Source organism: Salmo salar, chromosome ssa25 (assembly GCF_905237065.1).
Source record: "Salmo salar chromosome ssa25, Ssal_v3.1, whole genome shotgun sequence".
In the NCBI taxonomy this organism is placed as follows: Eukaryota; Metazoa; Chordata; class Actinopteri; order Salmoniformes; family Salmonidae; genus Salmo; species Salmo salar.
In genome coordinates, this window is record NC_059466.1 from 6,907,074 (window position 1) to 6,932,908 (window position 25,835).

The 25,835-nt window shown below is 40.9% G+C and overlaps 1 protein-coding gene across 4 annotated transcripts in view; it reads left to right on the forward strand.

Annotated features, from left to right (window-relative positions):
* The window catches only part of LOC106586062 (collagen alpha-1(XVIII) chain), a 176,347-nt gene that overhangs the window by 103,203 nt on the left and 47,309 nt on the right, over positions 1–25,835 (forward strand). For 3 of the 4 annotated variants that reach the window (XM_014172893.2, XM_014172890.2, XM_014172894.2), the window contains 5 exons: positions 2,392–2,933; positions 7,612–7,695; positions 8,359–8,418; positions 8,775–8,843; positions 18,041–18,122. In XM_014172893.2, the coding sequence (XP_014028368.1) occupies positions 2,392–2,933; positions 7,612–7,695; positions 8,359–8,418; positions 8,775–8,843; positions 18,041–18,122 (837 nt within the window). The remainder of the gene's footprint in view (positions 1–2,391; positions 2,934–7,611; positions 7,696–8,358; positions 8,419–8,774; positions 8,844–18,040; positions 18,123–25,835) is intronic. The other variant, XM_014172892.2, reaches the window with a different exon arrangement.

Sequence of the window (25,835 nt, forward strand, 5' to 3'; positions counted from 1 at the left end):
TTTTCATGCCTGGATTCCAGGAGGGCCCAAACTATAATATTTGGACCACAGTGAGGCTCTCCACTACCAATTGTTCCTGCAGTGATGATTCACCATCTTCATATAATGTTTCAATAATTTATCTGCAGATAATCGCCAAAAAGCCTAGGCCTGACAGTAGCCTATGCAAATTGTTAGGAAGCCAAATGAACAGCTATCCGATGCGATTTGGTAGGCTACGCTCACTGACTGATGAGACGGGTAACTCACTTTAGCGTCACTGTCTGGCAAGCCATGATTTATGAATGGCAAAGGGATGTAGGAGATCGACTTTATTCAGTCAGTTCGACACCTTTTATAAATTAGTCAACACTTGTTGTTCAGTTGTCAATCATCGCACAGTAAATAGCCTTCTTGGCACCACGACACAGCATGACTGGCTTTGTGAAACACGTGAATGCGTTAGAAAACAAATACATGCGTCAGAAAACACTTAACTTTCCATTTGAAGTTTCTCCTTTAGCCTTGACAGAGGATTTTTGTATCGCATAATATTCAATATTTATAGACATATATTGTTTTATATTTTGAATTGGAATTATGATGAAGTAGACTACTTGAGAAAGATTATTTGAGGATCAGCATATGATAGAACATTTAATCGCTACGAATCACAAGATCTTTGTGTTCTCTGTTTATTTCCCAAAAATGTATGTACTGAACCCAGTCCAGAGTCACCCGGGGTGACTGAAGAGGGAGCACAGATATTTGTGGAACCTAGCTGTAGGACTTACTTTGCCCTGACGTGATGACATTTAACAGATGTAATGAAATAAAGGGGAACTGGTGTGTGTGTGTGTGCTGAAGGTTTTGGGAGAAGTCAGGAATTGTATTAGATAAATTCCATAAAATGAATGCATTCAATATTTTTCATTCAATTCAGAAATTGATGGAATTTTAAGATGTATTTTTTATGTATTCATTCTTAGAATTGATCCTTATGCAGAGTATGCCGTGCATAATTGTTCTACTCTTTGCAAAACTACATGCTGATTTGCGCTTAGTCTTACATTTATTTGTGTTGAGCTTGTGATCCACAGAAATCCTAATTCTGTGTTGTAATGTGTCATAAGCATACGGTTTAGACTTTACATCTTTACTCACATGTACGGAACTAGAATCTGTTTGATAAGGCCTCAATGCTTTTAGGAAGTATTTTCAGTTCTTGTGCATCTGCTCTTGTGCATCTGCTCATACAGTGTTAATTAACTCCAATTTCATTTGCTGTACAATGAAGGGTAGTCATCCTCCCTTTGAGAGTCACTCTTTCAAAAACGTGATTTTGTCAGAGTGATTCCCATTTCAGAATTTTTTTCACACTCACTTGTTTGAATAGACTGGTTTTATAAACATTTCCCATCAGACTTCCTATTTTCTGTTTAGCTATGTCACACTTTTTTTCTGCCCTGTCTTGTAAGATACTAAAGAGTTACTTCAAATGTATATAGACAACGTAACAAGGTTGTGCCGTGCACTATTGCATACAGTCAGTCATATCCCCCTTGGATCTATTTGAAATGCTGCTGTTTGATCACAAAATAAGTATTGGATCACTATACTGTGTCCATGAAAAAAACAAAGTCTGAGACTGTCTAGCATGGAATTCCCCTTATCCCATGTTAGTGAAGGAAGTCTACCCTCACATTCAGTCATGTATTCACAGGGGGCTTTGGCTAAAGTACCTCCAGTATCTGTTCAAGGAATTAGGTTATTATAGGTCCCAGGAGAAGTGTTCTCCCCACCCTTTTCTGGATATGTCAAAGTTGATGTTAGTTTTCATAACCGACTCCATTTTAGGCAGGCAATAGGACTTGGCTTGTTTGAATTAGGTCCTTTGAGAAATTCCCCCATATAGGGTTGCCTTTCAAATGTTAAAAGCTAAATGTCATTTTTTTAGCTTTACAAAGTATTCTAGCAAAAACAATTGTTGGGCTGTGTGTCGGTTGCAGTTAACTCCATCCATGTAATGTATTTGTTTGTAATGTTTCCCTGATATCTCATTTCCATTCTCATTTGGAGTTGTGACAGAAGTCCAAGGCAGTTTCCCATGTCAGGTCATATTTCTTTCAAATATTAGGTCAGGAATCATTGATCTATCATCACGTTAATGCATCTCTTCAAGTGACACCGGACACTGGGTTTAATGACGCACATCTAGTATTGCTGCCCCCTTCCCTCACAAAACATTACTAAGAAAGTGTTGGCAGTCTGCCTTTACCCCGCAGACCTAAACTCACTGTGTCAAACCCCAACAGACTAATAGATCTTTCTAATCCATTCCCGCCATGCAGCCCACCCCTTCATTGCCGTTTCCGGTGTGCTGTGTACTAACTTCCTGTTTCTCTCCTGTAGATGAGAGCGGCGTCTCCCTCCTGCAGCTGATCGGGGACCCTCCCCCGGACGAGATCACCAAGATCTATGGCCCCGACAACAGCCCCGGCTACGTGTTCGGTCCCGACGCTAACACGGGCCAGCTGGCACGCGCCCATCTTCCCAGCCCCTTTTACCGGGACTTCTCCCTCCTCTTCAACCTGAAGCCCCAGTCCACCAATGGTGGAGTTATCTTCTCGGTCACGGACCCCTCGCAGCAGATCATGTATGTGGGTGTCAAGCTGTCGCCCGTGAAGGCAAACCGGCAGAACGTAATCTTCTACTATACGGAGCCCGACTCGCAGGAGTCGTACGTGGCGGCCACCTTCCCCGTGCACAATCTGTCTGACCAGTGGAACCGCTTCTCCATCTCCGTGCTGGACGACAAGGTCACCTTCTACATCAACTGTGACGACCAGCCCCAGGTGGTGCGCTTTGAGAGGTCCCCAGACGAGATGGAGCTGGAGTCTGGAGCCGGGGTGTTTGTGGGCCAAGCTGGAGGGGCCGATCCCAATAAGTTCCTGGTATGTATCATGCTATTACTGTATCTTTTGATATCAGGGTCAGTGGCCATTGTGTTTCAACTTGGTCAATGTGGGAAATGAACACATTTCCTAGATTGATGGACTTGAAATGCAGTTCTAACCCAAACCCTGTCTTATATTTAACTTACAGATGACGGATCTTAATTTGATCACTCCTTTGTGTCGCATTAGGAAATTCAAATGAGCCTTGTGAAACCCGCAGTTCTTGAAGATTTGACAGGATTTAGTTACACATTTAAAGCTGCAATAGGTTACGCAACTCAATATTAAGGTGTTCTTAATGTTTTGTACATTGTGTATATCAGTGTCAGGGGCAAGTGGAATTACAAATGAGACCGATCAGATTTTCTGTTTTGAACAAGAGAAGTGCATGTTCTCACAGCCAAGCTGAGTCGGGCATGTGAAACGGTAACAGCCGTGCCTGGCTAATATCTAGTAATAATTATTATGATAGATGTATTTTATATAGCGCCTTTCATTATACAGATAATCTCATACGCCCAAAAACAAAGTACATGTAGTTCTTAGACTGGACAATGGTCTTCAACAGAGGCTGGCGCCTCCAAGTCTCCATATCATGATTTGTATGATATGATTGCCCTCAATTGGCCTGCTTTAAATCAAAACATAAAAGTGGTCTAACCCTGACCATCCACCTTCTCTGTGTGGGGAAACACAGAAGTTTAATTATAGCTGACCCTTCGACCTTCGCTATGCAGAACCCAGCACACACTGACAGGTGCCCCTGTAAGCAGAGGGCACAAGCAGACAGGGGCTCTGAGCACTAACCACCAGTAAGACAGGTGCCCCGTTGACCAGGCCGGTTGGTCTTTATTTAGTTTTCGCTGGCATCATTATCTAAGGCTGTTGCTCTCTCGTCATGCAGTAGATTGTAAGGTAACACCTTAGTTTAGGGATCACGTAGTGGGCACTAATTTGCAGTTAAAGTGTGTATAAGTAACTAATTCAACTAGCTCTCACAGTTTCATGTCAGAATTATACGTTCATCCATGTTTCTCAAACGTCAACAACTTTCTGTCACAGGATTCGAACTTGCAAACTTTGGTACTGGTCGGTCCCTAGATGGGAGACCAGAAGCTGTTGGAAGTGGTGTTGGAGGGCCAGTAGGAGGCACTATTTCTTCTGGTTTAAAAAACTATCCCAATGCCCCAGGGCAGTGATTGGGGACATTGCCCTGTGTAGGATGCCGTCTTTCAGATGGGACGTTAAATGGGTGTTCTGGCTCTCTGGTCACTAAAGATCCCATGGCACTTATCGTAAGAGTAGGGGTGTTAACCCCGGTGTCCTGGCTAAATTCCCAATCTGGCCCTGATACCATCATGGTCACCTAATCATCCCCAGTTTACAATTGGCACATTCATCCCCCCTCCTCTCCCCTGTAACTATTCCCCAGGTCTTTCTGTAAATGAGAATGTGTTCTCAGTTAATTTACCTGGTAAAATAAGGGTTAATAAATGAATAAAAAGAATCCGAGGCAGATGCTTACGCCCATCCGCCATCCCCGTCCACCAACTTGAAGGTAACAGCGCTCACTGTTGCCCCTCGTGGCCTTTTTCCTCATTGAAAACTGACTCATATCACGGGTGACCTGGTAAGGCCTTTATTCTGTGCTATAACAATTAACAAAAATATAAATGCAACATTCAACAATTTCAAAGATTTTACTGAGTTACAGTTCATATCAGGAAATAAGTCATTTGAAATGAATTAATTATGCCGTAATCTATGGATTTCACAACTGGGAATACAGATATGCATCTGTTGGTCACAGATGGTTTATGGGAGAGAAATGAACATCCAATTCTCTGGTGGACATTGCTCCAGTCAGCATGCCAATTGCACCTTCCCTGAAATCTGTGGCATTGTGTTGTGTGACAAAACTGCACATTTAGTGGCCTTTTATTGTCCCCAGCACAAGGTGCACCTGTGTAATGATCATGCTGTTTAATCAGCTTCTCTATATGGCACACCTGTCAGGTGGATGGATTATCTTGGCAAAGGATAAATGCTCAGTAACAGGGATATAAACAAATTTGAGAGAAATAAGCTTTTTGTGCAGCTCATGAAACATGGGACCAACTCTTTACTTGTTGCGTTTTGTATTTTTTTTCAGTATACATTCATATCTGTAAAGGCTAAGATGTAACATTTAGAGAATGGCCTGGGATAATTGAACTTTGAAAATATGATCTAAAAAAGCAAAAATGGGAACAGGTATAGCATACTGAAACAGACATTGTACATGCCTTTTGACAAATAATGCAGTATTGAATCCCCATTTTTTTTTATTGCTTCACTAACTTGCATATTTCTGTGCTGATTCATGACTTCTCAGACAGCATCGTAATTGGATTGTTTTACTTGCTGTCTTGTAAATGTAGACAGTCAGAACCTGTCTCTGACTAAATCGAGATAATTGGATGATTTAGGTAAAACGTGGTCAGAGGGAACAATGATAGTTTTAGTGTGAATGGGCAATCCAATAACCTCAAGGTGAGGAAGTTGTCTTTTTGTGCTTATTGACACAGAGCGATAGAGACATTAAAAAAGGGAGGGGCAGAGGTTAATTTCATGTCCATGAAAAGTTTGTAGTCCTGCTCACAGTTGACTGATTTTGCTGGGCAATTATCGGACATGTCTTCAAGCAAAGTACACCTCAAGGCATCGGAATGCTCAGAGCAAAGTCCCAAATAGCGCTCCTTTGGGTTTTAGACAGCTCGGGCCGTCTGTCCTATCTTGGCAAGACCAAATTAGGGGATTTAAACAGAAGTATTTGGCCAAATGTCAGGGCATAGTCTATTTTTTGTCTAAGCTGTATAAAATGAAGTTTTTCCTCTTTTTAAAGACCGTTGTTAGAGACTTGCATTATCTGTAGACTCAATGCCGATTTGAACCCTTATCCCTGTAATCAGAAGGTACAGGCCAGTTACAATGGATTACCTTTTGAGAGGAATGTAGCCATTCAAGTGAAATTTAGATAGTCCATGAGATTGGCATTATTGATAGTTTTTACGTATTTTAAAGCTATACATTGTTTGTTGACACAGACTCAAATTACAATAGAAACATATATAATGGAGTAATACAACCATGGTAAGTTAAATTGCACCTGCTTCCAGGACCGGAAGTAACAGGGGAAAATTAAAAGGCACTTATCCTGTACAGACTGGAGATAGCCTCATAGTGGAAAATGGGCTAATCAAATAAATTAAATACATGTCTTTGATAGCTGCTTAGGGACATTGAATGCTCGTGAACACAACTGTGGGCGTTTATCGAAAGAGAAGCTCATAACTAAGAGAGCTTTTATCAGTTTAAAACAGGGGTCTCCAACAGGTCGATAGCCCACATATGAGTGGCTCGCCAAACAATTCAGGAAGTATATCCAATGTTTTCCACCGCAAACTGTCATAAACAACTCTCACAAGTATCAGCTCCAGGCTACTATCTAATCAATGCAACATTGACATTATCCCACCCCTATTTAGCCACTATTGGCTTAAAAAGCCAAACCTAACACTATCTGCCAATTAATTTCCAGCAATATTGCCCCTGTCTGTGTGTTGCATGCCTTTGTCTGTAACTCAGTGTGTAGCCAGTTGATGTGATAAGTCTTGTGGGTTGACAAAACCTTCTCAATTAACTCCAAAGTAGGCTTACCTGGCAGAAGTATATCATGAGTAAGTATTTAATTTGTATATACTATTTGTTATTTGCAAACTTTGCCATGAAATGAGCAGCAGCAGTACAGAACCATCGCTAGGTTGGCACAATCGTTACTCGCTAGATGCACAATTAAAGGGCCAGTGCACAGTTAAAGGGGAATTACCCCCAAAAATCGAAATGTTAGTTTTCTTCCAGACCTAAAAAAAAATGTCTTCTGATCATATATACGCATTGACATGGACTCAGAACTCAGAACATCCAATTTAGTTTTTTTCTCTATGAACAATTGTCATAGTGAAAAACAAAAAACATCTAAAACCAGGAAACTTTTAACAGAGAATACATCATTTGGGAAAATATGAAACATAATTTGGGTGGGGGGGATTTCATAGGGCCCCCTTAGTTGTTTATTAACCATTATTTTACCAGGTATATTGACAGGAAACGGTGCACTACTTTCTCTTGTACACTAAGGACCTAGGGAAGAGTGCCTATTTGAAAGCTAGGGAAAAAATGAGTAGCTCGTGACATTTTTTAGCTCGTGACATCATTTTTTAAAGTATCTCTCATGCTATGAAAGGTTGGAGACCCCTGAATTAATGGGAGTCATTGAAAGAGGCTATTGTGGTGGCGAGTTTGATGGACTAAGACCACGGAGGATGACAGAGTGTCATATCAGAGGAGCCCTTTTCATTTCTCAACACTTGGGGCGGCTGTATTAAACCCCTCGGCTTCTCTCACGAGAGGGGGTTTTCCACCAGAAACCACCACATAGATCAGGGACGTATGTTTTAAGAGACAGGACTTAAGAGGGAAGATAATGTGTGATGTGTTTGTTATTGTGTAGAGCAGGGCCGACGTGTGTGGGCTTAATGGGGGAGAAGAATGCAGACATGTGTACAGGCCGTGTATTGACAAGTGTGTGTGTGTGTGTGTGTGTGTGCGTGTGCTTGCCTTTGTATTTTCATAGGGGGTGATCGGGGAGCTGAGGGTCGTTGGAGACCCTCGGGCCGCTGAAAGACAGTGTGAAGAGGAAGGGGATGACTCGGATGCGGTAAGTGACCCTCTTGACCCGCTACCGATACAAAAACAGGTGCAACAGCTTAGTGCTTCTACATTTACATTTAAGTCATTTAGCAGACGCTCTTATCCAGAGCGACTTACAAATTGGATACAGTTGTTGGCTAAGCAAGGTATAGGGAGTCTAAAACTTACAGGGAACTCTTGGGAACAACAAGTTGTTTCTGTAGGAGTTGGATATGCTACAGTACATCCCCAAGCCCTTTGATGTGTAGAAATATTCAAAGTTGCCATAGGTACACGATCTACGCCAATTAAGCATATTTGTTTCATACGTGTCAGTTAGTTATACATTTGACTTGAATTGCATATGTTAACATATTTACGGCATAAATCCCATGTATTTCTGTGATGCATTACATGTTAGTTATCAATTTAGTATTAATAGCATACATTAGTATGTATTAATAGCATACGCCTGTGTATTTCTGTGGTGTTTGGATGTTGTGGGCAATTAATGAAGGAACATTCCTCTTGATGTATTCAATAGGAAGCAAACAGGAGCAAACGGGCTGACATGGGGAGGGAACAACCTGAACTTGTCCAATAAGAAACACTTGTTTTTCTTAGTTTCCCTTGTAAAACGTTTTGCTACGATTTATGCTAATGAATACACCTCTGGTCTCTCTCCTCCCAGGCTTCAGGAGACGGCGGAAGCGGTGACGAAGGGATACCGGACGGGAAGAAGAAAGGATCGGTATGATCATTTGACAAACATTTTAGTGTTCACATTTGGTTGCCATCCACAAACAAGCACGTTCGTTCCATCTAAGCGATCTTGTGTTTCCTGTTCCCTTTTGGGACTACACTATTGGAGACCATGATCTAAATCCAGGTTATCTGTGATGTTTCTAAGTCAGAGTTCGAACGGGAAGGCTTGACTATGTACTGGTTGTAGGAAGTTTGGAAATGTCGCCATATGATGGGTTTTCAATACAATGTTCGCTCATAGTTTTTGTAGTGACTCCTTTGTAGGAAAATAGTTTGTGAATAATAGCTACATTATGAAGGTGATGGATTTCTCTCTCTCCCCCCACTCACTTTCCCCCATAGGGTACATCCATATGGGACGCAAAGGTACGAAAATACGTGCGGGTTGAAGATGTCAAACTGACAGTTACGGTACGTGCTCTGAAATCAGTTTTACCTGTATATGTTGGCGTTCACCCACAAGCATGTGAAATTTCACCTTTTGATTTGTCAGCACCGCTCTTTGTTCTTGTGAGCAGCCTATTCACTATATACTGTCGTGCACTATGTAAGGAACTATGTAGGGCACCCTATTCAAATGACACCATGTCCTGTTCACTACTATAGTGCATTATATAGGCAATAGGGTGCCATTTGGGATGCAACCATCCGCGTCATTGAATTTTAAACATATGGTCAACATGGAAACCGAGTTATCTGTAGGGAGCTGGATACGGTATAGGGAGGTGGTACATTGTGGGGACTGTATATAGCCCGGTTTCGCTGCGGCATGTCACTTGGACGATGTCCTAAACTAACACAATCGTCGTCCATAATCTGCTGTAGTAGCTTATACCCCCCCCTTCCCCCCCCCAAAAAAAAACACACACAAACATTTTCAGCGGGGACCCCATTTTTAAACTACTGTATATATATTTTTTAAAACGTTTGTATATTTTCCCCATACAATCTGTACTCTTAATTTTTTGCTCCTAAAATAGAAAAATTGCCGATCCCACTGCAGTTCCCCCGCGACCCCGACTTTGAATACCAATGCTCTACAACAAGCAAATGTTGCAGCACAACCGCCGACCAACCTCCATACAGCGCCGCCGTCACGGCACGCCAGTCCAATTACTTTGGAAGGCTAAGGAGAAAACCAGATGTCTGGTCCAGGTCAGGGCGATGATATCTCCAAGGTTCTATTTTGTTATTTTGACTGCTTTCTCAGACTTAAGTTGAGAGCACAGCAATAGAGAGGGATGCAACGGAAAGAGAGGGCGGGGAATGTTGTACCTGTAGCAGGGGTCTAATACTCCCTCTTTGTCCTGCCAAGCCTTGTAGGTTCCACAGGGCTCTGGGTGCATGGCCTAACTTTGAAGCCTTGTGCCACTTGACAGTGGGGCTTTCCGCCCACCAGACAAGTGTTTATTATCATCATATGGAACAGCTGTGGATTCGGAATATTATCTGTTTCATTACATTGCTTAATGCCTGTCTGACTTCCCGGCAAGTTTGGACAAGCAAAGACGGAAATGCAGACACTTTTCCATTGTGTGACTGATGGCAGGTTTTAGCGTGATTGATGGACTTGCAAGTTGTCATCGTTACATGGTGCACTAAGGGCAGGAATTCAGCCAAATCTGCACTGCAGGAAAACGACAACATTGTTCCTGCACCATTAAAGGGATGGTTATAAGTGTGCGGGAAGTGATGTTGACATGCAGGTTTACTACAGTGCAGGTTGTGTTGAATATTCCACCCATATGCTTAGAAATGTTGAGGGTAAAAAAAAAAATTGGTAGGATGATCTACCTATTGTCAAACTTAAGTCCCATTATACAGTCATCTGGGTGAAAGTGCATCTAATTTAATATTTCATTTTTTTAAGACTGCTCGTGACAGTGAAGTAAACATACTTCTTATTTCATTACATTTCTAAATCAATTGAGTCTCGAAGCTCATGTGGACTCTGGGATTAGGCATGTGTGTATTCAGAGTGAAAATCTGGTCTTTGTGCCAGCTTTACCTTGTTTGCATCAACTTTGTGATCAAAATAGTTTAGTTCTTAGCACACAAGTTTCAATCTGCAAGTGCAAAATTGGGCTTGTGCCATCTATGGTTAAATTAAATTGTGTTTTCAAATCAATCACCACCCGGAGCCTCATCTATACCCACTCTCCTCACTCCCACCTCTCAGAAATTATGAATGCATGGGAGTATAAGTGTGTGTCTGTTTTATTACATATATCCCCTTGTATCGCTCATATAACACTCACCAAAGCCAAATTCTTCACGTAGTTGACCTCAGGCCCTACAATAGGAAGAATGTTTGCCCATAGAGGAAACTGGTTAATTAAACAGTGAAGAATTCCGTACCTTTTCTTTCACATGCCCCCTCCTGCCGTCTATCCATCGTCCCACCCAGTGTTCCCCTCTCAGATTCCACTAGGGAAAAATGAGACTTTTCACCTGGTGAAGAATGAGCTTAGAAAATGGGGGTGTTTGGTGTAATCTCCCTGAGTGGGACAAGTCTGGAAATGGCCTCTTCTCTTCCAACCCTGCATATTCTCCCACCTCTAGAGCACTAGTGGGGATGGCAGAACTTTGCCAGTCCTTCCTTGTCTCTACTCCTTAACACACACACACACACACACACACACACACACACACACACACCCTGACACACACACACACTCAGACACCAGCTCCTCCACTCTATTCTCTGACCCCTATCTGAAGAGCTGGAGCCCAAAACGGGTCACATTCCTGTTGCCAGACGTGTTCCTCCCGACCAATATAATTGCTGCCTGTCGCCATCCCATCCACACCCAGTGGGAGAACGTACGCCCACTGTCTCTCTCACTCAGAGAAGAAAGAAAGGGGGAATGGGAAGGAGGGGAGTCCAGACTGGAATTTTCTTTCTTGACCCTCTTACCATCCCCCTTCTCTAAGCTTGACACCTGTTTTTTGATCAGCCCCCCCCCCCCCCCATGATCAATGTTAGTAGCTACCCTAACATTTTGCCGTGTAGTGAATACATAAACTTATGCGGGCCACTACTACATATCTGCCCTTTTTATAGTTTTTGTCATCCAGTAAACCGTTGTGCATATTATATAACCTACATACATAGATGTGTGTAGGTATGGGAAAACATAGAAACTTGTGCACTATACAACTCCCTATACCCTTCAGCTCAACTCAGTGTTGTATATTCATAATGACCACACATAAACTGCATGCCACCGTCACAGCTACTTGCAACACCACTGTAGACACTACCTCACAGAGGGGGAGAAAGTGTGTTTGCTTGGTCATGGGTATTCATTTGTTTATGGTAAGCAAACTGAGCAGTTTAACAAGGTGTGCATAAAAATGTAATTACATAATGGACACCAGACAGTGCAAGGCTGCCAACCATTAGCACATATGATTACCCCATTACAAAAATAAAATTTCACAAAACATAGACATACATAGCTACAAATGGGCTGTTTTTTGGCAATATTATGGAAGAGGGGAAGCCAACATTGAGTATTTACCACAACATAAACATATACTCTTTACATTTTATTGTTATTTTTGTGAGGGAACTACTGTACAAATACCCATTAAACAATACTAAGTCAGTTGGGAACTTTGAGTTTCCTTGGAGCTGGCTGTATTTTTATGTTTTCATTCTCCTAGCAATTTGGTTGTATTATCACCCGATAACAATTTTTAACATTAACTTGGCTACATCCCAAAACATGAACTCCATAAAAGTCATTGTTTTCTTTGTCAGAGAACTACAAATATTCATGTCGCATTATTAGGGATTGTTATTCTTCGATTCTTACATATAACTCAAGCATAGATTGGTAACTTTTTGGCTAATTTAACACACGTAACTTACAGGGCATGAGACAAAAAGAATGGCATGCCGGTCAAAAAGAATGGCACATATTGGCCTCGGAGACACAGTGTCGGTGTGGTGCCCTCCCTGAAAGCCGTGATAGGACAAATCTGCGCTGTGACTGACTGTCTAGAGGTGTTGGGCCAGCTAGCCTTGGATACTCCTCGACAGTCATGTTTTTCACCTGTGTTCTGCCATTCTTCCGGGGTCCTCTCCTGCCTTGTCTTGCTGTGCTGTGTGGTGGAAGCTGGAGGTCGGTATCTGCTCCGTGACAGAATGTGTCTAGATGTGCTTGGCTTGCTAGCCCAGGATACCCCGCCTGGTAGACTCGCCACCGGTGATTTCCTGGTCTACAGGGCCCGCTGCTGCTGGTCTACAGGGCCCTCTGCTGCCTCACTGTGCGGTAGCCTACTGCAATGCGACTGTGCACGTTGACCAGATCCACACACCGGGTGAAATCCCTGTCAGCACACACCTTCAGGGCTATTGAACACACTGGGGTCCTAACTAAGGAACCAACGCTCGGGCTCACACTTGGTTTCTGATTCTAGTAGACCAGTAGGCTACAGCTGAACATTTTTAGGGCATTTGAGGTTTTAATTTGTTAACATTTTAATTTGTTGATTTTCTTTTTGTTCTAGCGAATTGTTAGATTCAATGGTTTAAAATGGGTGTTTTTGTACAAATGGTTTTAATTGCTGCTTATCTGGTGTATGGCGCATTGCATAGTCTTATGTAAACTTTCGACTTCAACTGTATATACTGTACTCTATACCATCTACTGCATCTTGCCTATGCCGCACCGCCATTGCTCATCCATATAGTTATATGTACATATTCTTATTAATTCCTTTACACTGTGTGTATAAGCTAGTTGTTGTGAAATTGTTAGATGACATGTTAGATATTACTGCACAGTCGGAACTAGAAGCACAAGCATTTCGCTACACTCGCATTAACATCTGCTAACCATGTGTATGTGACCAATAATATTTGATTTGAAGAGTGTGCAAGGCGGTATTGAATGTGTTACTGTTTGTCCATGTGTCACTGTCTGTCACCTTACATTTTTCTCTCGATCTGTGTGCACCTACGTTGTAAACTTTAATTCATAAGCTAGGTTGTAGCAACCTCATGATGTGTATAGGACAAATGTGAGTATCATGTAGTAGCCTAAACCTATCGCTGTTACAATGAACTGGGGGAATGGAATATGAATGACAGTCATCTAATATGCTGTAATAGAAATAAGGCCATACTCATGAAAAAAAATGCTACTGCGTGCAATGGACCTCTCTCTCCTCCTGGCTAAATCAGTTACACACTTGTGTACAAAGCATTGATCGGGCAACTCCCTTTGTATCTCAGTTCCTTACTGACCAGATCAGTCACTCAATATATTCTTCGTTAAGAGTTGCTTGATCATTGCTAGACAGCCATTTTCAAGTCTGTAACTAGGCTACTCAAGAACATTCAATGTCATCTTGGTAAGAAACTCGAGGCCTTGTGTTTAAGGATATTGTCCTGCTGAAAGGTGAATTTAATGACAAGCATACCCATAACATGATGCAGCCACCACCATGCTTGAAGCGGGGTGTGTCATGTTGGATTTGCCACACACACAACGCTTTGTATTCAGGACATAAAGTTAATTTCTTTGCAACATTTTTCGCAGTGCATTATTGCAAACAGGATGCCTGTTTTGGAATATTTTTTATTCTGTACAGGCTTCCTCCTTTTCACTATGTCATTTAGGTTAGTATTGTGTACTAACAACAATGTTGTTGATCCATCCTCAGTTTTCTCCTCTCACAGCAATTAAACCCTGTAACTGTTTTAAAGTCGCCATTGGCCTCATGGTGTAATCTCTGAGCGGTTTCTTTCCTCTCCGGAAACTGAGTTAGGAAGGACGCCTGTATCTTTGTAGTGAATGGGTGTATTGATACACCATCCAAAGTGTTATTAATAACTTCACCGTGCTCAAAGGGATATTCAATGTCTGCTATTTTTATTTTTGCCCATCTACCAATAGATGCCTGTCTTTGATGAAGCCTTTGTTACTTTAGGCTTAGCTCCTGGATCTTTTCTTTGTTCCAAGACCTTTCCCTCCGCTGCTCTCTCTTCCTTTCTCCCTCCTTCCAGTGGAGACAATTCCTCCTTCTCCCCCTTAATTTCCTTTTCACCTGTCTTTGGTTCCGTCATCATCCGGCTTGAAGGACCATTGAAAGATTAGTGGAATCTGTGTGGGTAGCTGGACAGGTAGGATGACTGACAGTGAGGGTGGTCATGGGTCAGGTGACAGAGGAATGGATGAGACTGAGGCAGGAATTCCTTTAACCATAAAGTGGTATATTTACTGAGTAGTCTGTGCTGCATAACAAAGGAAACAGAATAACGTGTATCCAATCAAATCCATCATCACAAAGATCTAATCATAACAATCATTCATTATTAACATCATTTAGGGAATTCAACAATACAGTTAATTAATAAGTCAATAGGAATCATCGGTGAGTACCGTAATTTCCGGACTATTAAGCGCACCTGAATATAAGCCGCACCCACTGAATTAAAAAATATATATATTATTTTGAACATAAATAAGCCGCACATGTCTATAAGCCGCAGGTGCCTACCGGTACATTGAAACAAATGAACTTTACACAGGCTTTAACGAAACACGGCTTGTAACAAATATAAATAGGCTTTAACGAAACGGCTTGTAACAAAAAATAAAAAAAATTCAGTAAGCTTTAGTTGTCTTTTTGCACTGAGTCAATTCCTCACGCTGCTGTTTCCAACGTCTTATCATCGACTCATTAAGACCAAGCTCCCGTGCAGCAGCTCTATTTCCTTTTCCAACAGCCAGATCAATCGCCTTCAACTTGAAAGCTGCATCATATGCATTTCTCCGTGTCTTTGCCATGATGAGGGTGACAAAATGACTACCGTAATCAGAATGATGGGAAGTTTGATAACGCTCGATTTAATCTAAACAGTAAACAAAAAAGTTGTTTGACCCGTTGGGCAATTTCATTGGTCTAATGAAAGCTTCATGCCACCAAAAAACTGAGCACGTCACAGAGTGTGTTTTTTTGGAGAAAAAAAAATTGAAAGCGGGAAAAATCCATATATTGTTTAAGCCGCGAGGTTCAAAACCTGGGAAAAAAGTTGCGGCTTATAGTCTGGAATTTACGGTAATTTAGGCTCGTAACTATTTATCATAAATCATGAAAGAATAATACAAACAGTGATCGGTTATTCAATCTCTAATCGCCATTAGTTGGATATCAGAGCCGATCAGTTCAACAGACAATGACTTTCTTATTTCACCCTTTCAAGTGTCTTCATGTGTACACGTAATTTCATTACATATTTACCATACCAATTGCATAATTGGCCTATTATGATCCGTAGGGCCGGGATCATTGACCATTCACATTACACAAAATGTTTGAAGTGTGCGCTCCAAGCCCGATAATAACTTCAAAAAAACAACTGATGGCCCACTCTCCCGATCGCAACAGATAGTTCAGATGAAAGTTCAGATGAAAGTTCAGATGAAGGGTAACAGAGTCGGTGGACTTACGTGGATTCATGGACGCACAGAACTTCTGGATTAGACAGAGTGAAGGAAGAGAAAGCAGCGCGATCAGGCGATGGTGATTTTCTCCTTTTATGGAGTGGAGATCTGTCGGACATTTCCACCTGACCTAATTAACCTCTCTGGGCCAGTGGGACGTTAGTGTCCCACCCTAGTCAACAGCCAGTGGAATCGCGTGGCGCGAAATACAAATACCTCAAAAATACTATAACTTCAATTTCTCAAACATATGACTATTTTACACCATTTGAAAGATAAGACTCTCGTTAATCCAACCACGTTGTCCGATTTAAAAAAGGCTTTACAGCGAAAGCAAAACATTAGATTATGTCAGGAGAGTACCCTGCCAAAAATAATCACACAGCCATTTTCAAAGCAAGCATATATGTCACAAAAACCAAAACCACAGCTAAATGCAGCACTAACCTTTGATCTTCATCAGATGACACTCCTAGGACTTTATGTTATACAATACATGCATGTTTTGTTCAATCAAGTTCATATTTATATCAAAAATCAGCTTTTTACATTAGCATGTGATGTTCAGAACTAGCATACCCACCGAAAACTTCCGGTGAATTTACTAAATTACTCATGATAAACGTTCACAAAATACATAACAATTATTTTAAGAATTATAGATACAGAACTCCTTTATGCAAGCGCTATGTCAGATTTTAAAATAGCTTTTCGGCAAACGCACATTTTGCAATATTCTGAGTACATAGCTCGGCCATCACAGGCTAGCTAATTTGACACCCATCAATTTTGGGGCAACCTAAACTCAGAATTACTATTAGAAAAATTGGATTACCTTTGCTGTTCTTCGTCAGAATGCACTCCCAGGACTTCTACTTCCACAACAAATGTTGTTTTGGTTCCAAATAATCCATAGTTATATCCAAATACCTGAACGCACGAACAAATACCATTTTGTTCGTGCGTCCAGGTCACTATCCGAAGGGTAACGCGCGTGCACATTTCGTGACAACAAATTTCAAAATATTCCATTACCGTACTTAGAAGCATGTCAAACGCTGTTTAAAATCAATTTTTATGATATTTTTCTCATAAAATAGCGATAATATTCCAAGCGGACAACGTTGTATTCATTCAAAGACTGAAAGAAAAAAATGGAGAAGTCTCGTGAACGCGCATCTGTCTCACTGTCCCCAGGCAGGCCACTTTCAAACACTGCTGCTGTACTTTGCCCAGAGACAGGAGACACGTCATTCCGCTTTCTGAACGCTTTAGAGAGCCAATGGAAGCCTTAGAAAGTGTCACGTAACAGCACAGATGCTGTAATGTCGATAGAGATGCAACAGAAGGACAACAAATTGTCAGACAGGGCACTTCCTGCATGGAATCTTCTCAGGTTTTGCCTGCCATATGAGTTCTGTTATACTCACAGACACCATTCAAACAGTTTTAGAAACTGTAGAGTGTTTTCTATCCAAGTCTACTAATTATATGCATATTCTCGTTTCTGGGCAAGAGTAGTAACCAGTTTAAATTGGGTATGTTTTTTTATCCGGCCGTGAAAATACTGCCCCCTAGCCCCAACAGGTTAAAGCGCCCCTGGCCCAGCTGAGTAAGTGGCAATGAATTAAAGGATTATTCCACCAACTCCATGGGCTTTTTCTACAGGCTGTAACACAACAAAATGTGAAAGAATCAATGGGTGGGAATACATTCTGAAGGCACTCAATGAATTAGCCTCTAATGAATTTGAGAATGATTAGTTGCTGCATTTGGCCATTCTACACCACTTGATAGCACTATATCACGCTAGGGTTATAAGAACTGAACCGATGGACATGGGGTCATGAAATTTGGTACGTAAACCTTATGTATATGTCCTTAGAAGTTTACCTGCTGCGTTCTTGCTTCATCCTGGTGGTATTGAGAGAGAAACATGGTAATGCTTTCACTGATTGCACATAAAAGGTAGTTCCTACATGATATAGTGCTTGCTTTGTTATGCAACTGATCTTTTGTCCTTTCTGTCGTTCTGTGAACCCTGTTCATTGCTGCTCACACCTATATTTATTTATGTTTTTTTCTCTTTGGAGCCCATCTGGATGTAGTTGTATGTTTTTTCAATGTTGTTTTACCGTCTTCCTCCAGACTACTCCAACGTCATCACGCCCCATTCAACAGCCCCCGTTGACCCGGAAACAACCAGAGGTGTCTCCCAAGAAAGAGAGGGGTGAGTTCTATAGGTCCTAGTCTAGACAAGACAGACTGTATGGGTTTACAAGACCACTAGTCTTGTTGTTAATAATATTAATATATCATTTATAAGACTTGTGTTATTGATTTGTTTTACATGCATCTGTATTATGTTTTCATGTAGTAACATTGGCCTCTGATAAATATTGACATTCACCAAATTTGACATGAAGGTTATGATATTATGAGAAGTTACTAAAATACTACAGGTGTTTTTACTTTAAGCCATGTCTTTATAACATTGCTTTACAGAACAATGGATGTGATGTTTTGTAGGCGTGGAAGTAACTGCTAGCAAGTATTACATTTAGGGATGTCAAAGTTAACGCGTTAATCACATCTCCATTTCTTCACCGCACGGACACTTTTAAGCGAATGTGTTTTCGCACGGACCCTTTTAAGCCCAACACACAACATGCTCTGTGCGGTGTGCACTCGGTAGCGCTCTGTCTCTACTGTGGTACTTCAACAGCCACTATGCGCGCGCAGCTTTGAGCAACCATTTTCAAGGAAGGTTAACCTGAAGTTAAATCATAAACACATTCCCAGGCGTTTCTTTACATAACATCAGAGCTGCCAGCTCTCTCGCATTGGCCTTGAGACACACACGCATTTGAGCCTCTTCTCACGATCACACGCCACACCTCTATCTCACGCATTGAAAAGTACTGTTTTTAAGTCCATTGTATTGTGCGTTAACTTTTCAAATGTGCTCCAAATCGTTTTGAAATAGGAGCATCTGCGACTGCATCTGCAACAACACCCGCGGAACCTCTATCATAACCTGTCTTGCCCCAGCACTGTGAACCACGGCACATTGAAGCATATGATTGGTCTCGTTATGTTAGTGATAGGATGCGCGTTTTAAAGAAACGCCCCTCAAGACGAGAGTGGAGTTTAATGGAGGGGGAACGTTCTCAGCTGAGTTTATAGAACTGTAAAAAAAAAAAAAAAAAAAAAAAAGCAGCATGGTAGCGCTGTTTTATGTACAATGTCAACAAAATGAGGTTGCTGTTACTCCCATCCCTTTTGCAGAATGCAGCCTTTTGACAACATGTCCTAAAGTCAATTTAAAACAGCATTAGTCCCCTACTTTATTTAGTCTGATGAGTTGAACAATTCTCATTCTTAACAAAGAACACTTCTGTTATTCCCCAAACTTAGTATTTTATTATTCCAAGACTGCAATCTATAATTTGGTTACCAACTCACTGCCATCAACCATTAGTATTTCCTGTGCAGAGCATTCCCACTGACCTTCCCACTGTTTCTCCATTTGCCTGTCTCCCCATCTAATTTCATTACTGTCTGAATAAAGTGTCAAAACACAAAAAAAAATGTTTAAAATATTAGCATGCTTTACATTTTATCACCCAAAAATCGGCAAGTAACAAAGTCGTACATTTTTTTTGTGTTCATTTAATGTTCAAAGCTTTCTGAATACACGTGATCTGTGTTTTTTTCCCCCACTCTGGTCATAGGCCTAAGCCATATAGAAAATACATAGAATTGCAGGAAATTAGCTTTAAAACGTTACAGACCCCCTTCTAGGCAAAATCTCACTCCAAGCTTTCTTAAAAAGTTGTCAGGCCTGCATCATTTGTACAGAAGTAGCTCGCTTGTTATGCTAACAAAAGCTAGCTAGCTAACCAAAATAATGTTTCAACTAACTTCCCACAATGATTTTAATCAGAAGAGGACATCCATTCCATGTACAGTGAGGGAAATAAGTATTTGATCCCCTGCTGATTTTGTACGTTTTCCCACTGACAAAGAAATTATCAGTCTATAATTGTAATGGTAGGTTTATTTGAACAGTGAGAGACAGAATAACAACAAAACAATCCAGAAAAACACATGTCAAAAATGATATAAATTGATTTGCATTTTAATAGTGAAATAATTATTTGACCCCTCTGCAAAACATGACTTAGTACTTGGTGGCAAAACCCTTGTTGGCAATCAGAGGTCAGACATTTCTTGTAGTTGGCCACCAGGTTTGCACACATCTCAGGAGGGATTTTGTCCCACTCCTCTTTGCAGATCTTCTCCAAGTCATTAAAACCTGTTGGGGATACAATCCCGTTAACGGGATTGGTTGGGCAACAACCAGTGAGATAACACGGTGCGAAATTAAAAAATAATAATCTCAAAATTAAAATTCAAGTATTATACGGCATTTCAAAGATACTCTACTCGTTAATCCAATCACATTGTCCGATTTCAAAAAGGCTTTATGGTGAAAGCAAAACATTAGATTATTTTAGCATAGCACATCAGCAAAAAAAAATAATTAAGCACGATAGCCATCACAAAACCGGATATACAGCTAAAATTAAGCACTAACCTTTGACAATCTTCATCAGATGACACTCCTAGGACATCATGTTAGACAATACATGCATTTTTTGTTTGATCAAGTTTATATTTATGTCCAAAAACCCAATTTTTACATTGGTGCGTTACGTTCAGAAAATGTTCTCCCCGATAACTGCCGGTGAATAGGCACATTTAATTTACGGAAGAACTCATAACGTTGAAAAAAAATTATAACAATTATTTAAAGAATTAGAGATAATCTACTCCTTTATGCAGCCACTTTGTCAGATTTCAAAATAACTTTACGGAAACAGCACATTGTTCAATATTCTGAGTACAGAACTTAGCCTTCAATGCTAAGCTATACAGTTAGCCTACAACCCCGACGTCGACAAATCTCTAAAAATATGTTCGAAATATTTACTTATCTTTGCTGATCTTCGGCAGAATGCACTCGGATGGGCACCCACTTCCACAAGAAATGTTCATTTGTTCTGCAAAGCCCATAATTTATTTCCAAATACGTCCGTTTTGTTGACCCATTCAGAACACTTTACAATGCCATGTGGCGTGGACGCAAATCCGTTGACGAAATGGCCAAAAGTTCCATTACTGTTTGTAGAAACACGTCAAACGATGTTTACAATCAATCCTTTAGGGTATTTTTTTACATAAAATTGCGATAATTTTACAACCGGGCTATAGGTATTCGTCATACAAGAAAAATAAAACAACAGCTGAGTCACGTGGATGCGCGTCATAAGACACCTGTTCTCAGACTGGCCAGGGATTGAACGAGCCAGAATTTTCTGCCCGGTTACAGATGACGGATGAAAGCAGTTCCTAAAGATTGTTGACAGCCAATGGAAGAGTTAGGAGGTGCAACCTAAATCCTATGTCATTGTAGTTTTTCAAGGGATTCAAAAGAAAAAATACATTTCGAATTTCTCCCACTTCCTGACTCAATTTTTCTCCGTTTTTTTGCCTGTCATATGAGTTCTGTTATACTCAGACACCATTCAAACAGTTTTAGAAACTTCAGAGTGTTTTCTATCCAAATCGACTAATAATATGCATATTCTATTTTCTGGGGCAGAGTAGTAACCTGTTTAACCTCTCTGGGCTAGGCGGGACGAAATCGTCCCACCTACGCAACAGCAAGTGTAATCCCATGGCGCGATTTTCAAATACCATAGAAATGCTATTACTTCAATTTCTCAAACATATGACTATTTTACACCATTTTAAAGACAAGACTCTCGTTAATCTAACCACACTGTCCGATTTCAAAAAGGCTTTACAACGAAAGCAAAACATTAGATTATGTCAGCAGAGTACCCAGCCAGAAATAATCAGACACCCATTTTTCAAGCTAGCATATAATGTCACATAAATCCAAACCACAGCTAAATGCAGCACTAACCTTTGATGATCTTCATCAGATGACAACCCTAGGACATTATGTTATACAATACATGCATGTTTTGTTCAATCAAGTTCATATTTATATCAAAAAACAGCTTTTTACATTAGCATGTGACGTTCAGAACTAGCATACCCCCCGGAAGAATTTGCTAACAATTTACTAAATTACTCACGATAAACGTTCACAAAAAACATAATAATTATTTTAAGAATTATAGATACAGAACTCCTTTGTGCAATCGAGGTGTCCGATTTTAAAATAGCTTTTCGGTGAAAGCACATTTTGCAATATTCTGAGTACATAGCCCAGCCATCACGGCTAGCTATTTAGACACCCACCAAGTTTAGCCCTGACCAAACTCCGATTTACTATTACAAAAGTTTGATTACCTTTGATGTTCTTTGTCAGAATGCACTCTCAGGACTGCTACTTCAATAACAAATGTTGGTTTGGTCCAAAATAATCCATCGTTATATCCAAATAGCGGCGTTTTGTTTGTGCGTTCCAGACACTATCCGAAGTGTAAATAAGGGCCACGAGCATGGCGCAATTCGTGACAAAAAAAATCTAAATATTCCATTACCGTACTTCGAAGCATGTCAACCGCTGTTTAAAATCCATTTTTATGCCATTTTTATGCCAAAACGATAACATTCCGACCGGGAATGTCCATTTAGCTAAACAGAGGAAAGAAAACAAAGCTTTCGGTCGACGCGGGCACGAGCCTGAGTCGCACAGTACTGTAACCAGCCACTACCCAAACGCGCTACTTTGTTTCAGCCAGAGCCTGCAAAGCCACGATTCAGCGTTTTGCCGCCTTCTGAGAACCTATGGCAGCCGTAGGAAGTGTCACGGGACAGCTAAGATCCTCACTCTTCAATAAACAGAGACAAGAAGAACGACACCTTGTCAGACAGGCCACTTCCTGCATGAAATCTTCTCAGGTTTTTGCCTGCCATATGAGTTCTGTTATACTCACAGACACCATTCAAACAGTTTTAGAAACTTTAGGGTGTTTTCTATCCAAAGCCAATAATGATATGCATATTCTAGTTACTGGGCAGGAGTAGTAACCAGATTAAATCGGGTACGTTTTTTATCCAGCCGTGAAAATACTGCCCCCTAGCCATAACAGGTTAAGGGAACTTTACAGTCACCTTTCATGGCAGACCTTGTGGATCTGCTGTCATATGTTTGGGTTTTCTGTTTAACAAAAATACTGCGTGGAAGGGGAGCCAGGCCATTTAGGATCTTGAATACAAGACATGCGTCAGTGTATTGCACAAGATTTTCCCAACTCAGGAGCTCATGCTTTCTGAGGATGTAACAGTAATGATGGCTATTGGGCTTCCTATCAAGCACTTTGATAGCCTGTTTGTAGACAGACTGAATGGGTTTTAATGTTGTACAGCAAGCTTGGGCCCAACTAGTCAAGCAGTATGTTAAGTGGGGGAGTATCATAGATTTGAAGTACAGTTTTGCTACCTCTGTTGTCAAACAATTTTGTATAAATCGGAAATTTGCTAGGTTGAATTTGGTTATTTGAATTACCTTTTTCACCTGCTTTTTAAAAGAGAGGTTGGAATCAAGTATGATGCCAAGGTACTTAAAATCAGATACCACCTGGAGCGTCTCCTCTGACACAAAGACATCTGGCTCAGGAGTATATGTTGCCCTCTTTGTGAAGAACATGCAGACAGTTTTTTTTCACATTGAGATGCAAATACAAGTCACTGAGCCACTTTGTAACCTGGACCATTAAGGTAGTGAGTTCTTGTGCAGCTTGTTGTTTGCTCTTTGCATGCACATATATCACTGTATCATCTGCATACATTTGAACTTCAGACCCAGTACAGACAGAAGGCAGATCATGAATGTACAGGCTGAACAGGAGGGGCCCCAGTATTGACCCTTGGGGCACACCCACATCATAGCTAAGAGTGGGCGACAGCTCATTGCTCACTCTGACACACTGAGTTCTGCCTTCAAGGTATGATTTCATCCATCTCAAGGCATCGGGGGAAAAGTTGAACTTGGACAATTTTGTGATGAGAATCTCATGGTTAACAGTATCAAAAGCCTTCCTTAGGTCCAGAAACACAGCCCCAACAATGCCCCCTTTGTCCATCTTGGACTTCACATTTTCCAGAAGAAAGCAGTTGGCCGTTTCTGTGGAGTGTTTCGCTCTGAAGCCAAACTGCATGGAGTGTAATGTGAAGGGGCTCTTGTTGAGGTGGGCAATCAGTTGTTCTCCTACACACTTTTCAACAACCTTCGACACCACAGGTAGTATACTAATGGGCCTGTAGTTACTCACGTCAGCCGGGTCACCCGATTTACAGATGGCCGTTATTATGGCCGACTTTCATACCCTTGGAAACACCCCCAGACCAATAGATGTGTTGGTGACCTTAGTAATGGGGCCAATGAGTGACTCTTTGTTGTTTTTAAGAAAGGTAGAGTCCAGCCCAAACACATCTTTGGCTTTAGAGTTCTTTAGTGAGCTAATCACCTTGTTCACCTTTGACTCAGAAACCTCCCTTATGATGAAGACCGGTTGAGCGTCATTTACTAGCACTGAGCCCAAGAAACCAGTGGAGGGGTTCTGTGTCAGTACCCTGACAGAGTCAATAAAGTAGGAATTGAAGGCTATTGCTATTTCGACTGCATCCTGTGTTAGATTGTTATTCACCATGATTTCTAGTCTTTTTGCGGTGTTACTATGGTCTTTCCCTGTTACCTTTTTTAGATTCTCCCAGATCAATTTAGAATTTCCCTTTACTTCACCAATTATGTTAATAAAAAAGTTTGCCTTGGCCTGTCTGATTTCTTTCATCACCTTATTTCTCAACATGGTAAACCTACGTCTGTCATGCTCTAATTTGTATTTTAGGGCTTTTTTTAGAGCATAATCTCGTTCTTTCATCAATTTCCAGATTTCTCCATTTAGCCAAGGAAGAGTGCTCTTTTGGCCAGGTTTGGATTTCATTTTCTTTAGGAAGTCATTTATTGTAGTCTGGATTGTGGATAGAAAAATCTGACTATCAGCTTCCACATCTGTATAGGACAAGAGATCATTCCAGTTAATTCCCTTAATTGCATTTTCAAAATAATTTAATTCACTCTTAGGTATTCTTAGTTGATCTGGCTTTCTAACAGTAGAGAGGTTAAACCTTCTCTTAGAAAGCTTTCTGGCTATAGGTGTCAGATTATGATCAGATAGCCCAGTAAACACATTTAATGATTTAGTCACTCTCTGAACACCAAATCAATCTGTGTTTTAGAGCAACAAGTCACCCTGGTTGGCCCTTTAACTAGCTGTGTAAGGTCAAAGGTATTAGTGATCCGTTTGAGGGTTTTCCTACAAGACTTGTCTTCATAATTAATGTTAAAATCACCCATTAAGATGACCTCTTTCCTAAAATCACATTCTCTAAGCATGTTATTTAACTGATCAAAAAACACACTTTTGGTGGAAGGTGGTCTATACATTCCAATAAGGGTAAAATACATTTGGGGAGACAGTGTAACGTTCAGGCCAATACATTCTAGTTCATTATCACATGACCACTCAATTTGTTTATATCGGATATGTTCTTTAATGTAAATCATCAGACCCCCTCCTCTTCCTTCAATCCTGTCTCTCCTGAAAACATTGTAGCCAGGCACAATCAAAGCAGCATATGGAGAGTTTTTATGGAGCCATGTCTCTGAAAGGCAGAGGAAGTCAAGGTTAGTCTGTGAGAAGATGTTGAATTTGATCACTTTTTGGAATGACACTACGAATGTTCAAGTGCCCCCCCTAGTAATCCCTTGGGCTTAGCTCGTGTGTCCCAGATGACTTGGGAGTGATTGACACATTGAAAAAAGTTACATTTTCTGTGTTTTCTGACGGCTGGGTTTAGGCCGTTTTGATTAGGGGCAGTTCGGTAGCGCAATTAACAA